Source organism: Colias eurytheme, chromosome 25, assembly GCF_061535395.1.
Source record: "Colias eurytheme isolate Ceu_HAF_F1 chromosome 25, ilColEury1 Martin Lab GWU primary, whole genome shotgun sequence".
Taxonomy (NCBI): Eukaryota; Metazoa; Arthropoda; class Insecta; order Lepidoptera; family Pieridae; genus Colias; species Colias eurytheme.
Genome location: NC_143004.1, coordinates 4,864,141 through 4,880,845, shown reverse-complemented (window position 1 = coordinate 4,880,845; position 16,705 = coordinate 4,864,141). Strand labels below are relative to the sequence as shown.

Here is a 16,705-nt window from a genome sequence, read left to right as displayed (position 1 = left end):
GTATGGGATCATTATATTCTGTTTGTTTGTATACAATTCTACCTAGAAAAAAATATCGCAGAATGCAAACATGGGGCGGATGATTGTAAGACTTAAGCCAAGACGTAAAAAAAAAATGAAAAGAATTGGCGATTTGTACCAGTACGGCATTTTTGGAAAGTATATTATGCAACGTGACCATAATTATATTTGCCATACTTTTAATAGAGGGAAAAATTAGTGCCATACTGCTACAAATCGTTCAAACTACGAATAAAATCTTACAATAAGAATCAAAAAAAATTAGAAATCAATTACAATACAATCTTATACACATTCGACACCTCCCACAGGTATGGCATTATCACACTTCTATTTATAATCATTCAGGAGTTGTTGAAAAAAAAATGTAGGGTGGTACAAATCGTTTGGCGAGAAAAAAAAATTCAAAAATTTGCAGATTTTCCGCGGTATGGCGACCATTTGGAATCGTCCGAAAAGTATGGCATGGCGATTTTAGTAAATGGCTGCACGACGATGGTTACCTGTGCAAAAGTTAGCCCGGTACAAATGGTTGAATTGTTTTTTTTAAATCAACGCATTCACGTCGGTATGGCGGACTGTAAGTCACATCGTCAAAGTATGGCATGACACTACCGCCTACATCTTTTTTAAGGGCTATCGGTAAATTCTAAAATTTTTGTGTTACAAATCGTTGGACTTTCGCTATTTATCCGACGAGTGTAACTAACGCCCACGCGACTAGTCCGCCGGTACCAGCGTTCTGACCATCATTTTTCTTTTTGTCATTGCGTACTAAGACCCCTCTAGACCGCCATCCTGTTACAAATGACCCGAAATTTTGTGTCAGTATCTCCCGGCCTAACATGTGCAATGTGTAAATGTGTTGACAGATGTCAACAGCTGAGTGAACATCAGCTCTTAGTTTAAAATTCAATAAAATATAATAAATTCAATAATTAGTGGTAAAAACAGTAATATTTAGTATTAGTTAACTATATTATCAACGTATGTGTATTAATTAATGTGAAGTACGCATTTATGTGACTGAAGCAACGTTTTGTATAACGTGGATGTCAACGAGCCAACGGAAATTCAAATTCGAATTTCTTCGATAAACCAGGGGAGTACTAGTTCTAATATATCTACTATATTTAACACTATACACAACATTCGCATTCATTTTAACTAATAACACTGCTCATATTTTATGAGTAACGTCACAATAAATACATGAGCGCATAGTTATCGTCTCACTTTGCTTGACAAGTTGGAAGCAATTTAGAGGACAAAAACTAATAGCTCCAGACAAAATATACTTCATTTCTACTAAAAAACTACTTTTTATCTATTCACTATCTATCTAACACAAGTAAATTTTATTAAAATTGCATCATAAATAAAAATTTTTTAACATCTATTTCACCTGTTTCAGCAACTAAAATTACAACATGCTGACCCGCAAGGCAGTGGCCAAAGATATGGAAAACAAACTTAAGGCCACACTACAGGACTTAAAGGCTTCACAATCCCTGTGTGAACAACTCTTGCTGGAGAGAGAGGAACATGAACTTGAAATCCAGAAAATAATAAAAAAGAACACAAGTTTGAAGGCCGAGCTAGCTGAACTCCACACTCAATATATGGACAGCCAAAACAAGTGCACAGCCCTCCAAGACATTGTTGATAGCTTCCAACAGTGTTCCAATGACCACGAGAATGCTCTCAGTCGTATCGTTGAACTGGAATGCAGTTTAATGGAGGTTCAAGAGGATAACTCCAAGCGGCTATGCAATTCATCCAACAGTCTTTATGGTGAACTGGTTGAATGTGGACAGTTAAGTGGCTTTGAAAACAATAAAAAAATCAAGTTAAATTCACATAACAAATTAAAAAAATATCTCAAATTAAGTAGGTTTATTAAGCACACAAAATCAGTAATTAAAAATAGATTTTCATTAAGAAATGTAGCACAATTGCAAACTAAAAATAAAAGCCTTGTGAAAGAGTTAGATAGATATCATAGGGACTTAGAACATTATAAAATGATATATGAAGTGGAAACTACTGAACTAAAGGAGAAAATAGACTCATTAAATGATATATTACATGACCTCAACCAAAAATATTCTGCTGCCCAGTTACAAATCAATGAGCACATAAAAGAGGCAGATTACCTTATAAAGTTAAGCAATGAAAATATGGATCGTTTCGAGTCTCTAACCAATAACTATGTATGTAAGTGTTCCATAAGTGACAAGGAGCAACCGTCGCCCCATAAGCCCATTGACTGCACTGACATGCATAGTATTCCATCCACGGCAACAATTTCATCTAGTAAAACAAAACATCTTTCCATGCAGGAAATTATTGTGTTGTCGGATAACATTGGTCAGGGATTTGGCGCTTTGCTTAACAACTTAGGGCATAAAGTAACTAATTTTTGTACTCCTAATAGTTCATTTACATATATCATGAATTCATTAGATAATTTTAGTTTTAATGAAAATAGCATTGTTGTTATATTATATGGAGATAGTCTTAATCTAAAAAAACATGACATTGATATAGGATTTCAAAAAATGTTGAAAATTTGTAGTGAGACAAAATGCAAATTTATGTTGTGTACATTACCATATTTGCCTGGTTTGACACAAAATCAATATAGATTTATCTATAACATTAACTTAAAATTATATAATTTAACAAATCATCATAGTGATGCATTTATATATTTTGACATAAATTCATGTACAAAATCTTTTTGCTTGACAAGGAATACAGTGTATCTGCCATTTAGATATAAGAGAGAACTTGCTATGTTAATAGCATATAAAATTATTAACCAGTCTGGTACATGTTTGGTATCAGACCATCGATCTACTATAATTTTATGTAGTAGTAATTATATACATCAACCGAGGTTAAGTGTTGACGGACAAACTAGCCCTAAGCTAGATTTAAACTAGTATGTAAGACAACAGCTAAGCAGCCTTTTTCCATTGTACATCAAAATATTCAAGGCTTGGCTAGCAAATTATTAGAAATAGAATTATTTTTAAATCATAATAGTATAAAAATATTTTGTGTAACAGAACATTGGCTTAAACAATGTCAGTTGTTATTAAATATTGATAATTATAAATTAAAAAGTATATACTATAGGGCACATGCTATTCATGGAGGTTCTCTTATTTTTGTTCACAATAGTGTTAAATGCAAAGAACGAACTGACATTGTAAGTCTTTCTGTAGAACGCACCATTGAACTGTCCTGTGTTGAGCTTGAGCGTTATATTATTGTTTGCGTATACAGACCTCCTTCCAGTGACTATAATATGTTTGAGACAGTCATGGAAGAAACATTAAAGCGTTTAGGCAGGAGTAAAAAGAAGGTAATAGTATGTGGTGATTTTAATATTGATTTACTTTCACACACACAGACGGCAACACGAATAGTTAATTTGTTTCACTCATTTAATCTGTATAAAGTTTTTGATGAACCCACACGAATTACACCTACTTCTGCAACTTGTATTGATAATATATACTGTGATTGCAACTGTCTAGAAAAAAATATCCTCAATATACTGACTTCAGATCACTGTGGCCAGAAAGTAGTTTTGGAATGGGATTGCATACCTAAGTTTAAAAGAATTAATGTTAGGCCTATAACTAAAAAAGGCATTGATAAATTTAGAGATAATATTAATAATAAACTGCCTAACCTGAATGATCAATCCTTTTATAATAATCCTTGTGAAATGTTTACAAATCTTTTTAATTTAGTTCATAATGAGTTTAAAAAAATATTTAAAGTTAAATCTTTAAGTATCACCAAGGATTTACCATTTAGTCAATGGGCAACACCTAGTATACACAGATGCAGGAACATTCTATATGAGTTATATGGCATGAAGCAATATAACAAAGACTTGTCATTCCATAATTATGTTAGAAATTATTCAAAAACTTTTAAAAAAGTTTGTTTCACTGCCAAGTGTCTATATGTCAGAGATAAAATACGCAACTCTGATAACAAAGTTAAAACTGTTTGGACAATTATTAATGGTGAAATGGGCAAAAGCCGGACAAATAGTACCATAAAACTTGTAAATGCTGGCAGGGTAATTGACAAAAGTGCTGATGTTGCGCTTGCTTTTGAAGATTTCTTTAGTAGTGTCCCTGTTAGTATTACTAAAAAATTAAATTCATCATCAGTGCTTGCGGAGTCCTATTTGAGGGACCATGTTGCGGAGTGTAATGTATTATTTGAATTGCGACATGTGACTGCAGATGAAATTGTTAAAACTTTTAAAACATTAAACTTAAAAAAAACATGTGATCTCTGGGGAATGTCTGTGAATTTAGTAAATAATATTATAGAAAACATTGCCAACCATTTAGCGTTTATATTTAATCAATGTTGTGACTGTGGTATATTCCCTGATTTATTAAAGTTTAGTAAAGTTATTCCTTTATTCAAAAGCGGTGACCAAGAAGACTGTAATAACTATAGGCCTATTTCTATTTTACCAACTTTGAGCAAAGTCTTCGAGAAATTGATTTTAAACCAATTATGTAGTCATTTTGTTTCAAATGGTTTACTGCACGCCAAACAGTTTGGTTTTACAAGGGGGCGCTCTACCACTGATGCTGGAATAGCTCTTTTGTCACATATATATAAAGCATGGGAAAATTCAAAGAATGCTTTGGGGATATTCTGCGACCTTTCTAAGGCTTTCGACTGTGTAGAACATTCCACTCTATTACGGAAACTAAATTTTTATGGTATCAAAGGTTTATCTCAGGACCTCATAGCTTCATATCTTCAGAACAGGGTACAGACCGTTGTTGTTAATGGAGAGAAATCTTGCGGTGCGCCGATTAACATTGGTGTTCCGCAGGGATCTATCTTAGGACCGTTTTTGTTCTTAGTGTATATTAATGACCTACCTTATTATTTGCAGGATATGTGTGAAATAGTACTGTTTGCAGATGATACCTCATTAATATTTAATGTGGATAGATATGACACAAATGTTGACGAAGTAAACTCTGCTCTTTTACGCATATCTAATTGGTTTAATGCTAATAATTTATTATTGAATGCAAAAAAAACAAATTGTGTAGAGTTTATCCTTCCAAATGTAAAAAAGGTCAAAAGGGATATCATTTTAAACGGGGAGGTATTATACCCTGTCGAGTCTACTGTTTTTCTTGGTTTGACACTAGATGAGAAGCTACAATGGGGGACCCATGTTGCCACCACCGCTGCTAAGCTCAGCTCAGCTGCATATGCAGTTCGAAGAATAAGGCATCTCACCGATGAAGATACGGCTAGATTGGTTTATTTTAGTTACTTTCATAGCATTATGTCCTATGGAATTCTACTATGGGGCAGGGCTGCAGATATAGAAACTATATTTATATTACAGAAAAGAGCCATACGCTCTATATATAATTTACGTGCTCGGGACTCACTAAGAGATCTCTTTAAGAATATTGGTATCCTCACTGTACCATCACAGTATATATTTAATAATGTTTTACATGTACACAAAAACGCGGACTTACACACAAAAGTAGGAGATAGACACTGTTATGGCACAAGGAATAAAAATAAAATTGAAATGCCATTTTATAGGTTAGCTAAAGTTAAAAATTCATTTATGGGCCAAGGTATACGTTTTTACAATAGAATTCCTCATAGTATTAAAGAGTTTAGTAGTGTTAAATTTAAAACTTATTTAAAAAATGTATTAGTTCAGAGAGCCTACTACAGCATTAAGGAATATATGGAAGATGAAAATCCATGGAGGGTTGTCGCGTAAGAATAACAGGACAGTTCTTTGGCATATTATGATAATATATAATATTATGTAGTTAGATGTAAGTAACATGTAATGTAAAATTATATTGTATATGGACATGACTTTAAAAGAGCAACTATGGAGTTTCTTGCCGGTTCTTCTCCATAGATACTGCTTTCCGAATCGGTGGTAAATTTAAAGAATGTAATGACGATTCAAAAGTGCTTCTGGAAGAAGTCTAATTGAATAAATAAATGTTTGAGTTTGAGTTTGTTGACGTTCCAGCTCTTCTTAATATACCTATACAAACAGTTATAATTGCTACAGCTGTTCTTCACAATATCTGCAGAAATTATAACATTGAAGAAGTACCCCCTGAAGTAGAAATGCCAGACGATAATGAAACTACTGTGATATCAGAGAATTCGGACAGTATTGAAAATGATATCAGAAATAGACAAGGACTGATTTCTAATTATTTTTAAAACTTATTACCTACCTATTTATTTTACAAAAATATGAATAGTCTGTCTTGAGATAATTTGTAAATTCCTTTGATTAGATTTTTATCATTAACATTTTGTCTTTATTATCATACCTTTTATTAGCTTCAAATTATTAAACAATGATAATTTCAATAAAACATTAATTTTTCAAAATAGTTTATTTAGTTACATACCTACATAAAATATATTTACACGAAATTATATAATTTTAAAAATCCTCACCCTTCAGCTTCCTTATTTCTAATTTTAATTTTTCATTTTCTAACTCTAATTTTTCATTTACTAGCGTTAAGTTTTTATTCTGTAATAATAAAGTTTCATTCTTCTCTCTCATTTTAGTTTCTAACATTTGTTTTTTAATGTTATAATACTCTGCCAATGCCTTGTTTCGAGCTTGACACCTGTTGTCTGGCTTCAGTAGCTTCCGCTTAACACCACCTGTAAAACAAAAATGCATTAAATATAGGAAAACATAATGTTTAAAATTTCATCAAAATTCTTTTAGTAGTTTTTGCATGGAAAAGTATCAAATATCCATCCTCACAAACTTTAATGTTTATTCATCTTCACAATCTTCATGTAGGTACCTAACATATATGTTCCAGGTCATAGTCTACCTGTGTGCCAAAATTTTATCCATATTGGTTGAGCCAATAAAGCATTATTGTGTAACAAACATGCAAAGTATCACATTATTATTATGTAATAGGATATTACCACTAGTTTTGAAATTCCTTTTTTCAATGGAATGGATATTGGGCGTACCCAGCGACACCAACTCATCCCCAATGCCATTGGCTGGCACTTCATTGCCCATGGACACAGATGTATAATCCATGGACGGCGTAGGATTTTCCACAGGCAATGGAGTGTCAATCAATAGCATTGGATGATCAGCTGGCACAATATAAGCTGTCCCAACACTCCCATCACCATCACTATCACCAATAAGTTGGGGCTCAGCATCACCACCAAACCTCACTGTGAGACCCTCTCCAGTGCTGCCCAGTAATGCTGCTACCCTGTCCAGGATCTCATCTAGAGGAAAGTACCCTGGTGGCCCACCTCCAGTCTGGAACATAATTTGACATAATCATTAATTATATATTTAAAAAAATTCCTCATCAACATGTTCTGGACTACCATTTACAGTACCTACTTAACTATAAGTAAAATATAACATAACATCATGCCCTGTATTCCCCAACAGGTTGAGCAGCGGTAGCACACCCTGGCACACCCACATTTTGCCAGTTATGTTTTAAGGCAAGCCTATTGCCATCTACCGGGCACATATCCAGACTCCGGGCAGCTACTGAGAAATTCCTAATGTTAAAACTTAAAAACACTGCCCAACCTGAAAATACTGACTAATACCTCATGCTCAGCAGTCGCTTACAACCACTAGTCTAGTTATTAGACTAACAAGCAGGCAAGGCTAGTCCAAGTTTTGTATTTTTAGGGTTTATCTATTTTAAACTTAATTTACCTTTATCCGTTCCATCCGCATGAGACCAATGCGCTTTCGCGAATTCTTTTTCAAGTTTTCCCACTTAAGACGCAGTTGTTGTGGTGTACGGCGACAGGTGCCTATATTTGCATTGAAGACCCCTGCAATCCGTGTCCATTCTTCTATCTTCATTTTATTACTGGTGGCATTGGTCTTCTTGTTATACAATATCTTGCTCCCCTCAATTAAGGAGAGCAGCCCTTTCGTCTCTTCCTTCGAAAGAGGTTTAGTTTTACTCTACAAACAAATAAAATAAAACTTAGTAAGTTTTGTACGAAATGGCGCGAAATACCGCGCCACGCGTTTATCTTTTACATAGAAAATTATACATTTGTGGACGTGAATGTTTATTGCACGTATATTTAGTATAATTATTTACTTACAGTTTCTGCCTCTGACTCCATTTTTTATTTAACTTTCTTCTTTCCAAGGAACAAACAAACTTGAGACTATAATAATATAATTTAAGTTAATTTTGCCAATGTCAAACTGACTGACTGACGTTTGCGATTGACTGACGTTCCGTTCCTCTTCAACAAAACGTATGTTACTAATCTAACGTTAACGTTATAGTACTTTACCGCTGCAACTTTGCAATCAATTATTATTATTACTGTGTATGCAATTTCTTGTGATTATACATAAAATAGATTAGCTATAAGAAAGCAAACACCATTTTACTCATTAACAATTACTGATGTTCTTTTACTGCAAATGCGTAAAACAAAACGTTAAGGAGGGCGCAAATTTATGACCAATCCCTTTTTTCTAATGGATTTGGAGACGAGATCGGCTTATTGAAATGCAGATTCAACATCAATCGACGGATCGGATAAAATCTGGATCAATAGAAATCTAAGATTCACGATCGAATATTGAAAGCGGCCGTAAGACGTCCAAAACAAGAAAGTTACTAGAAAGCGTTGGAAAAAAAGAAGATGGTGGATGACTGAAATACATCGTAACCGATCAAGGTATGTTTGCTGGTTTTAGTGAATTTCTGAATTAAATTGACTTTTATTTTATGATTAGATTAGATTGCTTATGTTTCATTTCAGACATGGATATATATGGATAGATATGGAGAAGCAGTTATCAGAATAACATTCTGAACCCAGTGGTGAATTTAAGAAATTTACTCGAATGTCAACAGTGGACTTTGAATATTTACTTCAGAAAGTTTCTCCAATTATTTCCAAAGCCAATTAGACCATCAAAACCAGCAAGAATTCGTTTAGCCATAACATTACGGTTTCTGACATCAGGAGACAGCTATTCTCATAGCCTGCACTTCCTATTTAAAATATCACCAAAGCTTATATCAGAAATTGTACCTGAAGTATGTAAAGCGCTGGTTCATTTATTAAGGAATGAAATCAAAATAGGTTTATATTTTTTTATTTATGTTCTTACTTGAATTAAACATAGTGTACCACCAGCAATGTAGTACACACTAGGCATGGGCGTTGAATCAACGGACTAGTTAAATTAACCGTCTATGTACACTCAACGATTCGACTAGTCCATCGTTCATCAACGGACTAGTTGAATTCAACGACTAAACAAAAGAGTCGAAACGCTCGTCAACGCGTCCGCGACGGTTAACTCTTCGACGCGTCGAAGAGTTAACCGTCGCGGACGCGACGTGGCCGTATAATAGTCCACCGTAGACGGCTAAACGACTCGTCGTAGACGGCTCGTCAGTCGACACGTTTGTATCAACTACCAACTTGCGTCGCGAGTTGATAGTTCAATATTTTTACCGTTAATTCCGTTTGACTTTTAATGAGATTACTATGATCAATGCTCGAAATATTGAAAAAAAAAGGAGATACATTTGTATTAATTTGATATTATTGAATTGTCTTAAAAATCTAAGATATTTTTTTTATTCAGTTAATTTATTACATAATATCATAAGGATTACCTACCTATAATAATATATTGAATAATGTTAAAATATCGACTATAACTAACGACTTAAAATGACAAGTTAAAACATAAACAAAAACTTGTTAATAGATAGTTGATAAATATATATAATTGTTAAAAAACAGCTCTGACTTTTTCTTTACTAGAGACAACCCTGACATTGAATTCTTTGAAAATGTATAATTCGTAAGAACTTTGTGGTAAGAATGTGGAATTTTACATGTATACTGTATAGTGTAGAACCTCAGTTCAAGGTAACGAACGTTCGATTACCAATACCGTCGCGCGTCGGTCGACCGTGTCAATTCTTTTCAGTTTACACATCGACTAGTCGAAGATTTTAACTAGTTGATCGACTAGTTGATGAACGACATTTAACGGTCTAGTCTCGTTGATGAAAAATGCGTCGACGACCCATTCCTAGTACACACTAGGTCAGAGGCGGAAATAAAACACACAAAAACGCTCTGACCGTATATTTCCAATACAACATCATTTTGCTTATATCTAGTTACAAAAAAATAACATAAGCGCGATTTAAAAACACAGCTTCTACAACTAGCGTCATCTTTTATCGAATGATGGAACTAAACAATACTAAAACTTATTCTATTAAACCAACGGTTTAGACATACCGCCCGCCAAGGACGAATAGTCCTTCACAATACAAAAAATACAACTGTGCAAAAGATACAGCAATACATAAAGCAAATACATCTCCTTAAACTAATAACTACTCCTTACTTACGAGTTACGGTTAACATGATATACATACATTTATATTTTTCTTTTTTACATTGATGTTTCTCTAACGGGCAACATAGTTTCGAAGTCGGTCTCTGTATGTGAGAACCCCTATATCTCAACGTGACAACACGTGTCACCTTATCCTTACCCGGGGGTAAGTCCACCACCACTCCGTACATCCATTTCGCAGGAGGCAAATTGTCTTCCCTAAGACCACGTCTCCTACCCTGATGCCGGGGACATTACCTTCGGAAAAAATTGGGTAAGACACTCCTGGGACCAATGCTTCCAAAAATTCTGGATCATCCTTTGTGTTAACCGCCAAAGACGCTAATTGGAATTTTCTTTTTTTTGCAAACAAATTCCGCAACTCCTTAGAAGCACCTACACTTCGTGTATCTCCAGACTCATGCTTTACTTCGGGGCGGAAAGGTAAGTCAAGAATATATCTTCCCTCCCTGTCTCTCTTAATTGTCTTCTCAAAAATATCTTCACACGCCCTTTCTTCGATTGTCATTATTTTATTGCTTGCCAAACATGGCTCTGATTCTATTTCCCAAAACTTTTTTAGTAATTCATCTTCATTGCATCCAGCGTGCATGCTGACGATCACTCTCGGTTGTTGGTGCGTTCCAGAATCTAACATTTCTGATTGAATGTGCCCAGATAATATCCACCCTAAATGCGTTTTCTGTGCTAACGGACATCCAGGGGTACCCTTTATCATACCGTCCTCAAGTATCTGCGCATATACCTCTGCACCCAGCAACATATCAATTTTGTTTGGGACTTCATATTTCGGATCAGCCAACTGCAGATGTGAAAGCTCTGGCCACAATTGCACATTGACTCTCCTTGGTGGAAGAAAAGATGTAAACTTACCGAGAACGTGCGCTTGAACGACCATGGTAAGCTTGGGATTATAAATTGATCTGATTTTTACTTCTACCATAAATCTTGATGCTAAAGAATCTTCCTGAACTCCAACTCCAGAAATACAAACCTTATTTGAAATTTTCTTTAGCCCAAGAGCCTGGACCGTGGATTCTGTGATGAGAGAAACCATTGAGCCTTGATCCAATAAGCATCGCAAATTAAAATTAGCCTTACCTGTATTTGACTCCGCTTCCACAACTGCAGTAGCCAAGAGAACTTGACTACGGACATTCGAGTAACACGTAACAACATCGCGTTCAGATGTGGTGGCTGAAGAGACAACCACATTCTTTTGATGGGACTCAACATTTTTAGATTCTTCGGGATGAAGCAATGGATGATGTTTACGCTTACAAACCTTGCATCTGGTGGATTGGCGACAGGAAAATACGGAGTGGCTGCTACCAAAACAATTAAAACATAAGCGACTATTTTGTACAAATTTATGTCTCACATCATAGTCCGACTTCGCAAACTCCTTACATTTATATAATTTATGAATTGCCTCCTTACAATACGGACACTTCGCTACATAAGACTGACCAGACTCAATACTATCCGTCAAAGTATAATTGTTCACAGGTAATTTTATGACAGATTTTTCTTGATACTCTCTTGACTCACTTGACTTACTTGACTTTACCACGGACCGGCTATTTCCATTTAATTCAATCAAAGCATCTTTCAATTCAGTTTTGTAATCTATATATAGTTCTTCGGTCTCAATATATATAGAATTTTTAATATAACTAGAAGAGTCTAACTCCCTCTTAGAAATCTCGCTAATTATTTGGCGATGAGTATCGCGAAATGATTGCCACTGATTTTCTAAATATTCTAAACGAGTTTCAACATACGAAACAGTAATTCTTTCCTTAGGGAATTTTTTAAAATTTACTTTATTCTTAGAGATAAGCTCTTTACTATTTTCTTGAATTCTATTAAATACTTCCATTATAATATTTTAGAGACTTCACAACAACAATAATAATATACCTTATACTCTAAAACTTAAGTAAATAAATTTAACTTAATGTTTAGATTGCATAAAACAAAGCTAACTCAAATGTGTAAACTGTCTCCTCAACTCTAAAATATTATAAGTGGTAAATACCTTTACAAAATTTTACAAGTGTCTATCTATTCAATACAACGAACAAAAAACTAAGTCAATATAAACATTGAAAATATTCTAAGTTCATGTAAACAATGCAAATTTCTCTAAGTGTTTTAAAGTAACTTCAGTTCAATTTGGGCATGGATTCCCCGTCGCTTCACTTTATTTTCTTGGACTTAAGGTCCAATTTTGATTAATTAAACTTCAAAGTACTCACTGTTTCACTTCACTCACTAATTGGTAGTTCTCCCTCTCACTCGCTCCGCTGGCCGCTGACGTCACGGTTGTCTCTCTCTCGCTCGCTCCGCTGGCCGCTGACGTCACGGTTGTTCTCCCTCTCGCTCGCTCCACTGGCCGATGACGTCACGGTTGTCTCTCTCTCGCTCGCTCCGCTGGCTGCTGACGTCACGGTTGTTCTCCCTCTCGCTCGCTCCACTGGCCGCTGACGTCACGGTTGTTGTACCTCTCGCTCGCTCCGCAGGCCGCTGACGTCACGGTTGTTCTCCCTCTCGCTCGCTCCGCAGGCTGCTGACGTCACGGTGGTTCTCCCTCTCGCTCGCTCCGCTGGCCGCTGACGTCACGGTTGTTCTCCCTCTCGCTCGCTCCACTGGTAGGGCATGCAGAACCGAGTCCGGTTCCAAGTTTTTGAAACCCGGTTCCAAATCGAGCTCAGAACCGGGTAGAACCGGGTTACCCGGTTCTTTTATAATACCTCGAAAAAAAAACGAAATTAAACAAAAGTAACTGTAAAAGTACCTGATGGGCCTTTTATTTTACGCGGCTTGTGTCTTATTTTATTAAATTAATAAAGAAACAAAATTTCAATACTTCTCTTTATTTATCAGTCTTATAAAAGTACCTTGTTATCATAATATCACATATAAACTTAAACCTTATTCATTAACTGCAAACTGTAAAGCAAAAAACCGGCCAAGTGCGAGCAATTTTTCCTTTATCTGTGTTATAAGACGTTACTTTTACCAAATTTAAAGGCTCTGTGTTCATGTGAAGTACCCTGTAGGTTTTGAGTCCCATGCGAATGTCGAAATTTGCGAAAATTTTCAGCATTTACGGCTGTATCTTTTGATGCGTTGGCTTGTGAGTTTGACTTTTTACATCATCAAGGGACCGAAGACTTGAGTACTTACTTACTTACTCCTCTGGCGCTGAAACCCCAAAGTGGGTCTTGGCCTTTGAGACGAGAACTCTCCATCTTCCTCGGTCCTGAGCGGTCTCTTGCCAATTATTATTGGGTTGTAGCACGCGCAGGTTCACCTCTACTAGATCGCGCCAGCGATACTTAGGTCGTCCAACTGGCGGTCGGCCCAGGGGTCACCCTAAGTATGCCCTCTTCAGTCCTCGTCCCTCACCCATTCGTTCCACATGACCGAGCCAACGGAGCCGTTGTGCTTTTATTTCTCCAAGTATATTTGGCTCGGCCATTAGTTTTTCTAGTTCGGTATTTGTTCGGACTCTCCAGCTTCCATCCTCTCGTCTGGTGGGACCAAAGATCTTGCGAAGAAGCCTTCTTTCGGTGACTAAAAGCTTGCGTTCTTCATTCTGGGTCAGGGTCCAGGCTTCACACCCATACATAAATATTGGTCTTATGACCGTTTTGTGTATACGCAATTTGGTGTTTTTGCTCAGAAGCCTGGACGTGAGCACCTTATGCAAGGCTGCACCACATTTCAGGGTATTTTGGATACGGATATTAATTTCTTCCTCCCTGGAATGTGAGTCAGTTATAGTGCAACCCAGATATCTAAAACTAGCAACTCCTTTGTACGTTGTATCTCCAGCCTGTAGGTCTTGGCGTTGAGCTCGTGTATCTCTATACCGCTTCATGTGGAGATATTCCGTTTTGTTGGAATTGATTTTTAGTCCAACCTTTTCTGCTTCTTCTTTCAAGATACTCGCGGCTTCGCTCACTTCATCGCGGGTTTCACCTAACAATCATCAGCATACCCAATCACCTTATGCCTTGACTTGAGTATTCGATATAAATTTCAGCTTGATACCAAAAACAAAGACATGACTGGATCATTATATGAAAGAGTAAAATCAACAGTTTTTCAAATTCACGACAAATCTAATAAAAATATTTCAGTAGCCTAATTTTTGTCATTTTCGAAGCCTATTTTTTTTTTTTTTTTGGTAATACACCCGTAGGAAACTTATAGCATCTAAGGTTAGACAACCAATCAGAGCCACGCTTGAGGCGTGGCACGAAAATTCGCGATGCACGTGAGTCTGACGTTGCCAGATAGAATAAATTTGTTAAAATAATGCAGCAAAATATAAATAATACTTTATATTTAAAAATTTTGGTCGGAACCGGGAGAACCGGGTTTCATACTATTCAGACCCGGTTCTCAAGATCATCAAAAAACCCGGGTTTACCCGGGTTTTTCGGAACCGGGTAAACCCGGGTGCATGCCCTATCCACTGGCCGCTGACGTCACGGATATTGTACCCCTCGCTCGCTCCGCAGGCTGCTGACGTCACGGTTGTTGTACCTCTCACTCGCTCCGATGGCCGCTGACGTCCTGGTTGCTTCTCTCTCGCTCCCTCCAATGGCTGCTGACGTCCCGGTTGCTCTCCCTCTCGCTCCCTCCAAAGGCCGCTGACGTCACCACCTGGACCCTGGTCTCCAATATTCGACTCGAAGGACCAAATGCTATTGTACCACCAGCAATGTAGTACACACTAGGTCAGAGGCGGAAATAAAACACACAAAATATAATATGTCCTATGTAACAATATAGGTTCAGAATAGGAAGTAAAAGAAGACTCGGGCCTACCCGTATTTTGTTGAAGAGACTACAGGATATTGGGAGAGGGAGAAGGTGAAGGAGACGAAACAAATATCGGTGATGAAATGTTATTCTGATTTACACTACGTCGCCGTTGTATGAACATGCCAGCAATTTGGTGCATGAAAATTAATCTTTCGTATTCTGGCAAATGTCTTAGCTTATTTGCCAATATTTTTCCATAGCAATCGCAATCATCTTCTTTTTCTTGAGGATTATTCCGGCATAATGCTTGGTTCAAGTTAGCGAGACTTTCTTTAATAAAGTTTCCAGCTTGTTGTAACTTAGGAGGATTTCTACGGCGTCGTTTCGTTGTTGTAGGATTTTCATCACTCGGTGGCACAGGGTCGACATTTTCCAGGTTGTTATTCTGGGAATCTTGAACGTTGCTCTCCTAAAAATTAATTAATAATTAATTAATTAATTAATACCCTCTTTAGAGGGTAAAACAGTTTAAATATCTCGGACACTGTGTTTCGGAGGACTTGAATGATCAAGCTGACATTGAGCGTGAAAGGAGATCCCTGGCGGCTAAATGCAATATGCTGGCCCACAGGTTCGCCCGATGTAGCAAGGAGGCAAAAATAACTTTATTCAAAGCCTATTGCCAAAACTTCTACACGGGAAGCCTGTGGTTCAAGTACTCCAAAAAGAGTATGAATGCATTACGGGTGCAATATAATAATGGGTTTAGGATGTTATTGGGCTTGCCGAGGCATTGCTCAGCGTCTGAAATGTTTGCGCAGGCTTATACAAATGATTTTCATGCCATTTTGCGAAAAAAGACAGCTTCATTACTCCAACGGTTGCGTGCAAGTCTCAACGAAATCCTAAATGCATTATCGCAAAAAATTGACTCACCAATACTCGAACATTTTTATAATGTGTTGGTGAGACGTGACGTTTCTAAAATTGTATAATAATTTGTATTTTTTAGATTAATTATTTATTGCGTATTTAATTTCTATTTTTATTTTTATTTAATTTTTCTGTGATTTTATGTATGTTTCATTGATTATTATTTGTGACATGTCAATTTTATATTTTATGATTGTAAGATTAATTTTATGTGTATTATTGATTTTTGTGTATATGTATTGTGTTTAAAATGGGTCTTTGTTACTCTAAAATAAAGATATTATTATTATTTAATAAAAAAAAACCTAATTTTATATTGCATTTTTTTTTAGTTTTTTATCTTTATCTTGAAAACGAAACTGTCAAGCAATATTTTTTTATTGTTTTTTATAATACAGGACATTTTCATTAAAATAATTTTTACATCAAGGTCCTAAGTTAAATAGTTTTGAAGCTATGATGATTGAAAAAAGG

The 16,705-nt window shown here is 36.1% G+C and overlaps 3 protein-coding genes across 3 annotated transcripts; 1 reads left to right on the top strand and 2 right to left on the bottom strand.

Annotated features, from left to right (window-relative positions):
* Positions 1-937: 937 nt before the first annotated feature.
* Positions 938-5,995, top strand: LOC149897606 (uncharacterized). Its single transcript, XM_090116131.1, has one exon. The coding sequence runs from the start codon at positions 1,452-1,454 to the stop codon at positions 2,967-2,969; it is 1,518 nt and encodes a 505-aa protein (XP_089972257.1). The 5' UTR covers positions 938-1,451; the 3' UTR covers positions 2,970-5,995.
* A 735-nt stretch (positions 5,996-6,730) lies between these two features.
* On the bottom strand, positions 6,731-8,512 carry LOC149897605 (uncharacterized). Its single transcript, XM_090116327.1, has 3 exons — positions 8,212-8,512; positions 7,808-8,065; positions 6,731-7,390 (listed from the first exon to the last, which is right to left on the bottom strand). The coding sequence occupies exons 1-3, from the start codon at positions 8,230-8,232 to the stop codon at positions 6,980-6,982; spliced, it is 690 nt and encodes a 229-aa protein (XP_089972453.1). The 5' UTR covers positions 8,233-8,512; the 3' UTR covers positions 6,731-6,979.
* A 2,128-nt stretch (positions 8,513-10,640) lies between these two features.
* LOC149897604 (uncharacterized) lies at positions 10,641-11,573 on the bottom strand. Its single transcript, XM_090116528.1, has one exon. It carries the CDS (start codon positions 11,571-11,573, stop codon positions 10,641-10,643), a length of 933 nt encoding a protein of 310 aa, XP_089972654.1.
* Between the last annotated feature and the right edge of the window lie 5,132 nt (positions 11,574-16,705).

Excerpts from the sequence above, each read along its gene's own strand:
- LOC149897606 (XM_090116131.1), top strand. The coding sequence starts at position 1,452 with ATGCTGACCCGCAAGGCAGTGGCCAAAGATATGGAAAACAAACTTAAG.
- LOC149897605 (XM_090116327.1), bottom strand. The coding sequence starts at position 8,232 with ATGGAGTCAGAGGCAGAAACT. Across the intron at positions 8,066-8,211 it reads TGGAGTCAGAGGCAGAAACT|AGTAAAACTAAACCTCTTTC; the intron begins GTAAGTAAATAA and ends ATTTGTTTGTAG. Across the intron at positions 7,391-7,807 it reads TGCGGATGGAACGGATAAAG|ACTGGAGGTGGGCCACCAGG; the intron begins GTAAATTAAGTT and ends ATTATGTTCCAG.
- LOC149897604 (XM_090116528.1), bottom strand. The coding sequence starts at position 11,573 with ATGGTTTCTCTCATCACAGAATCCACGGTCCAGGCTCTTGGGCTAAAG.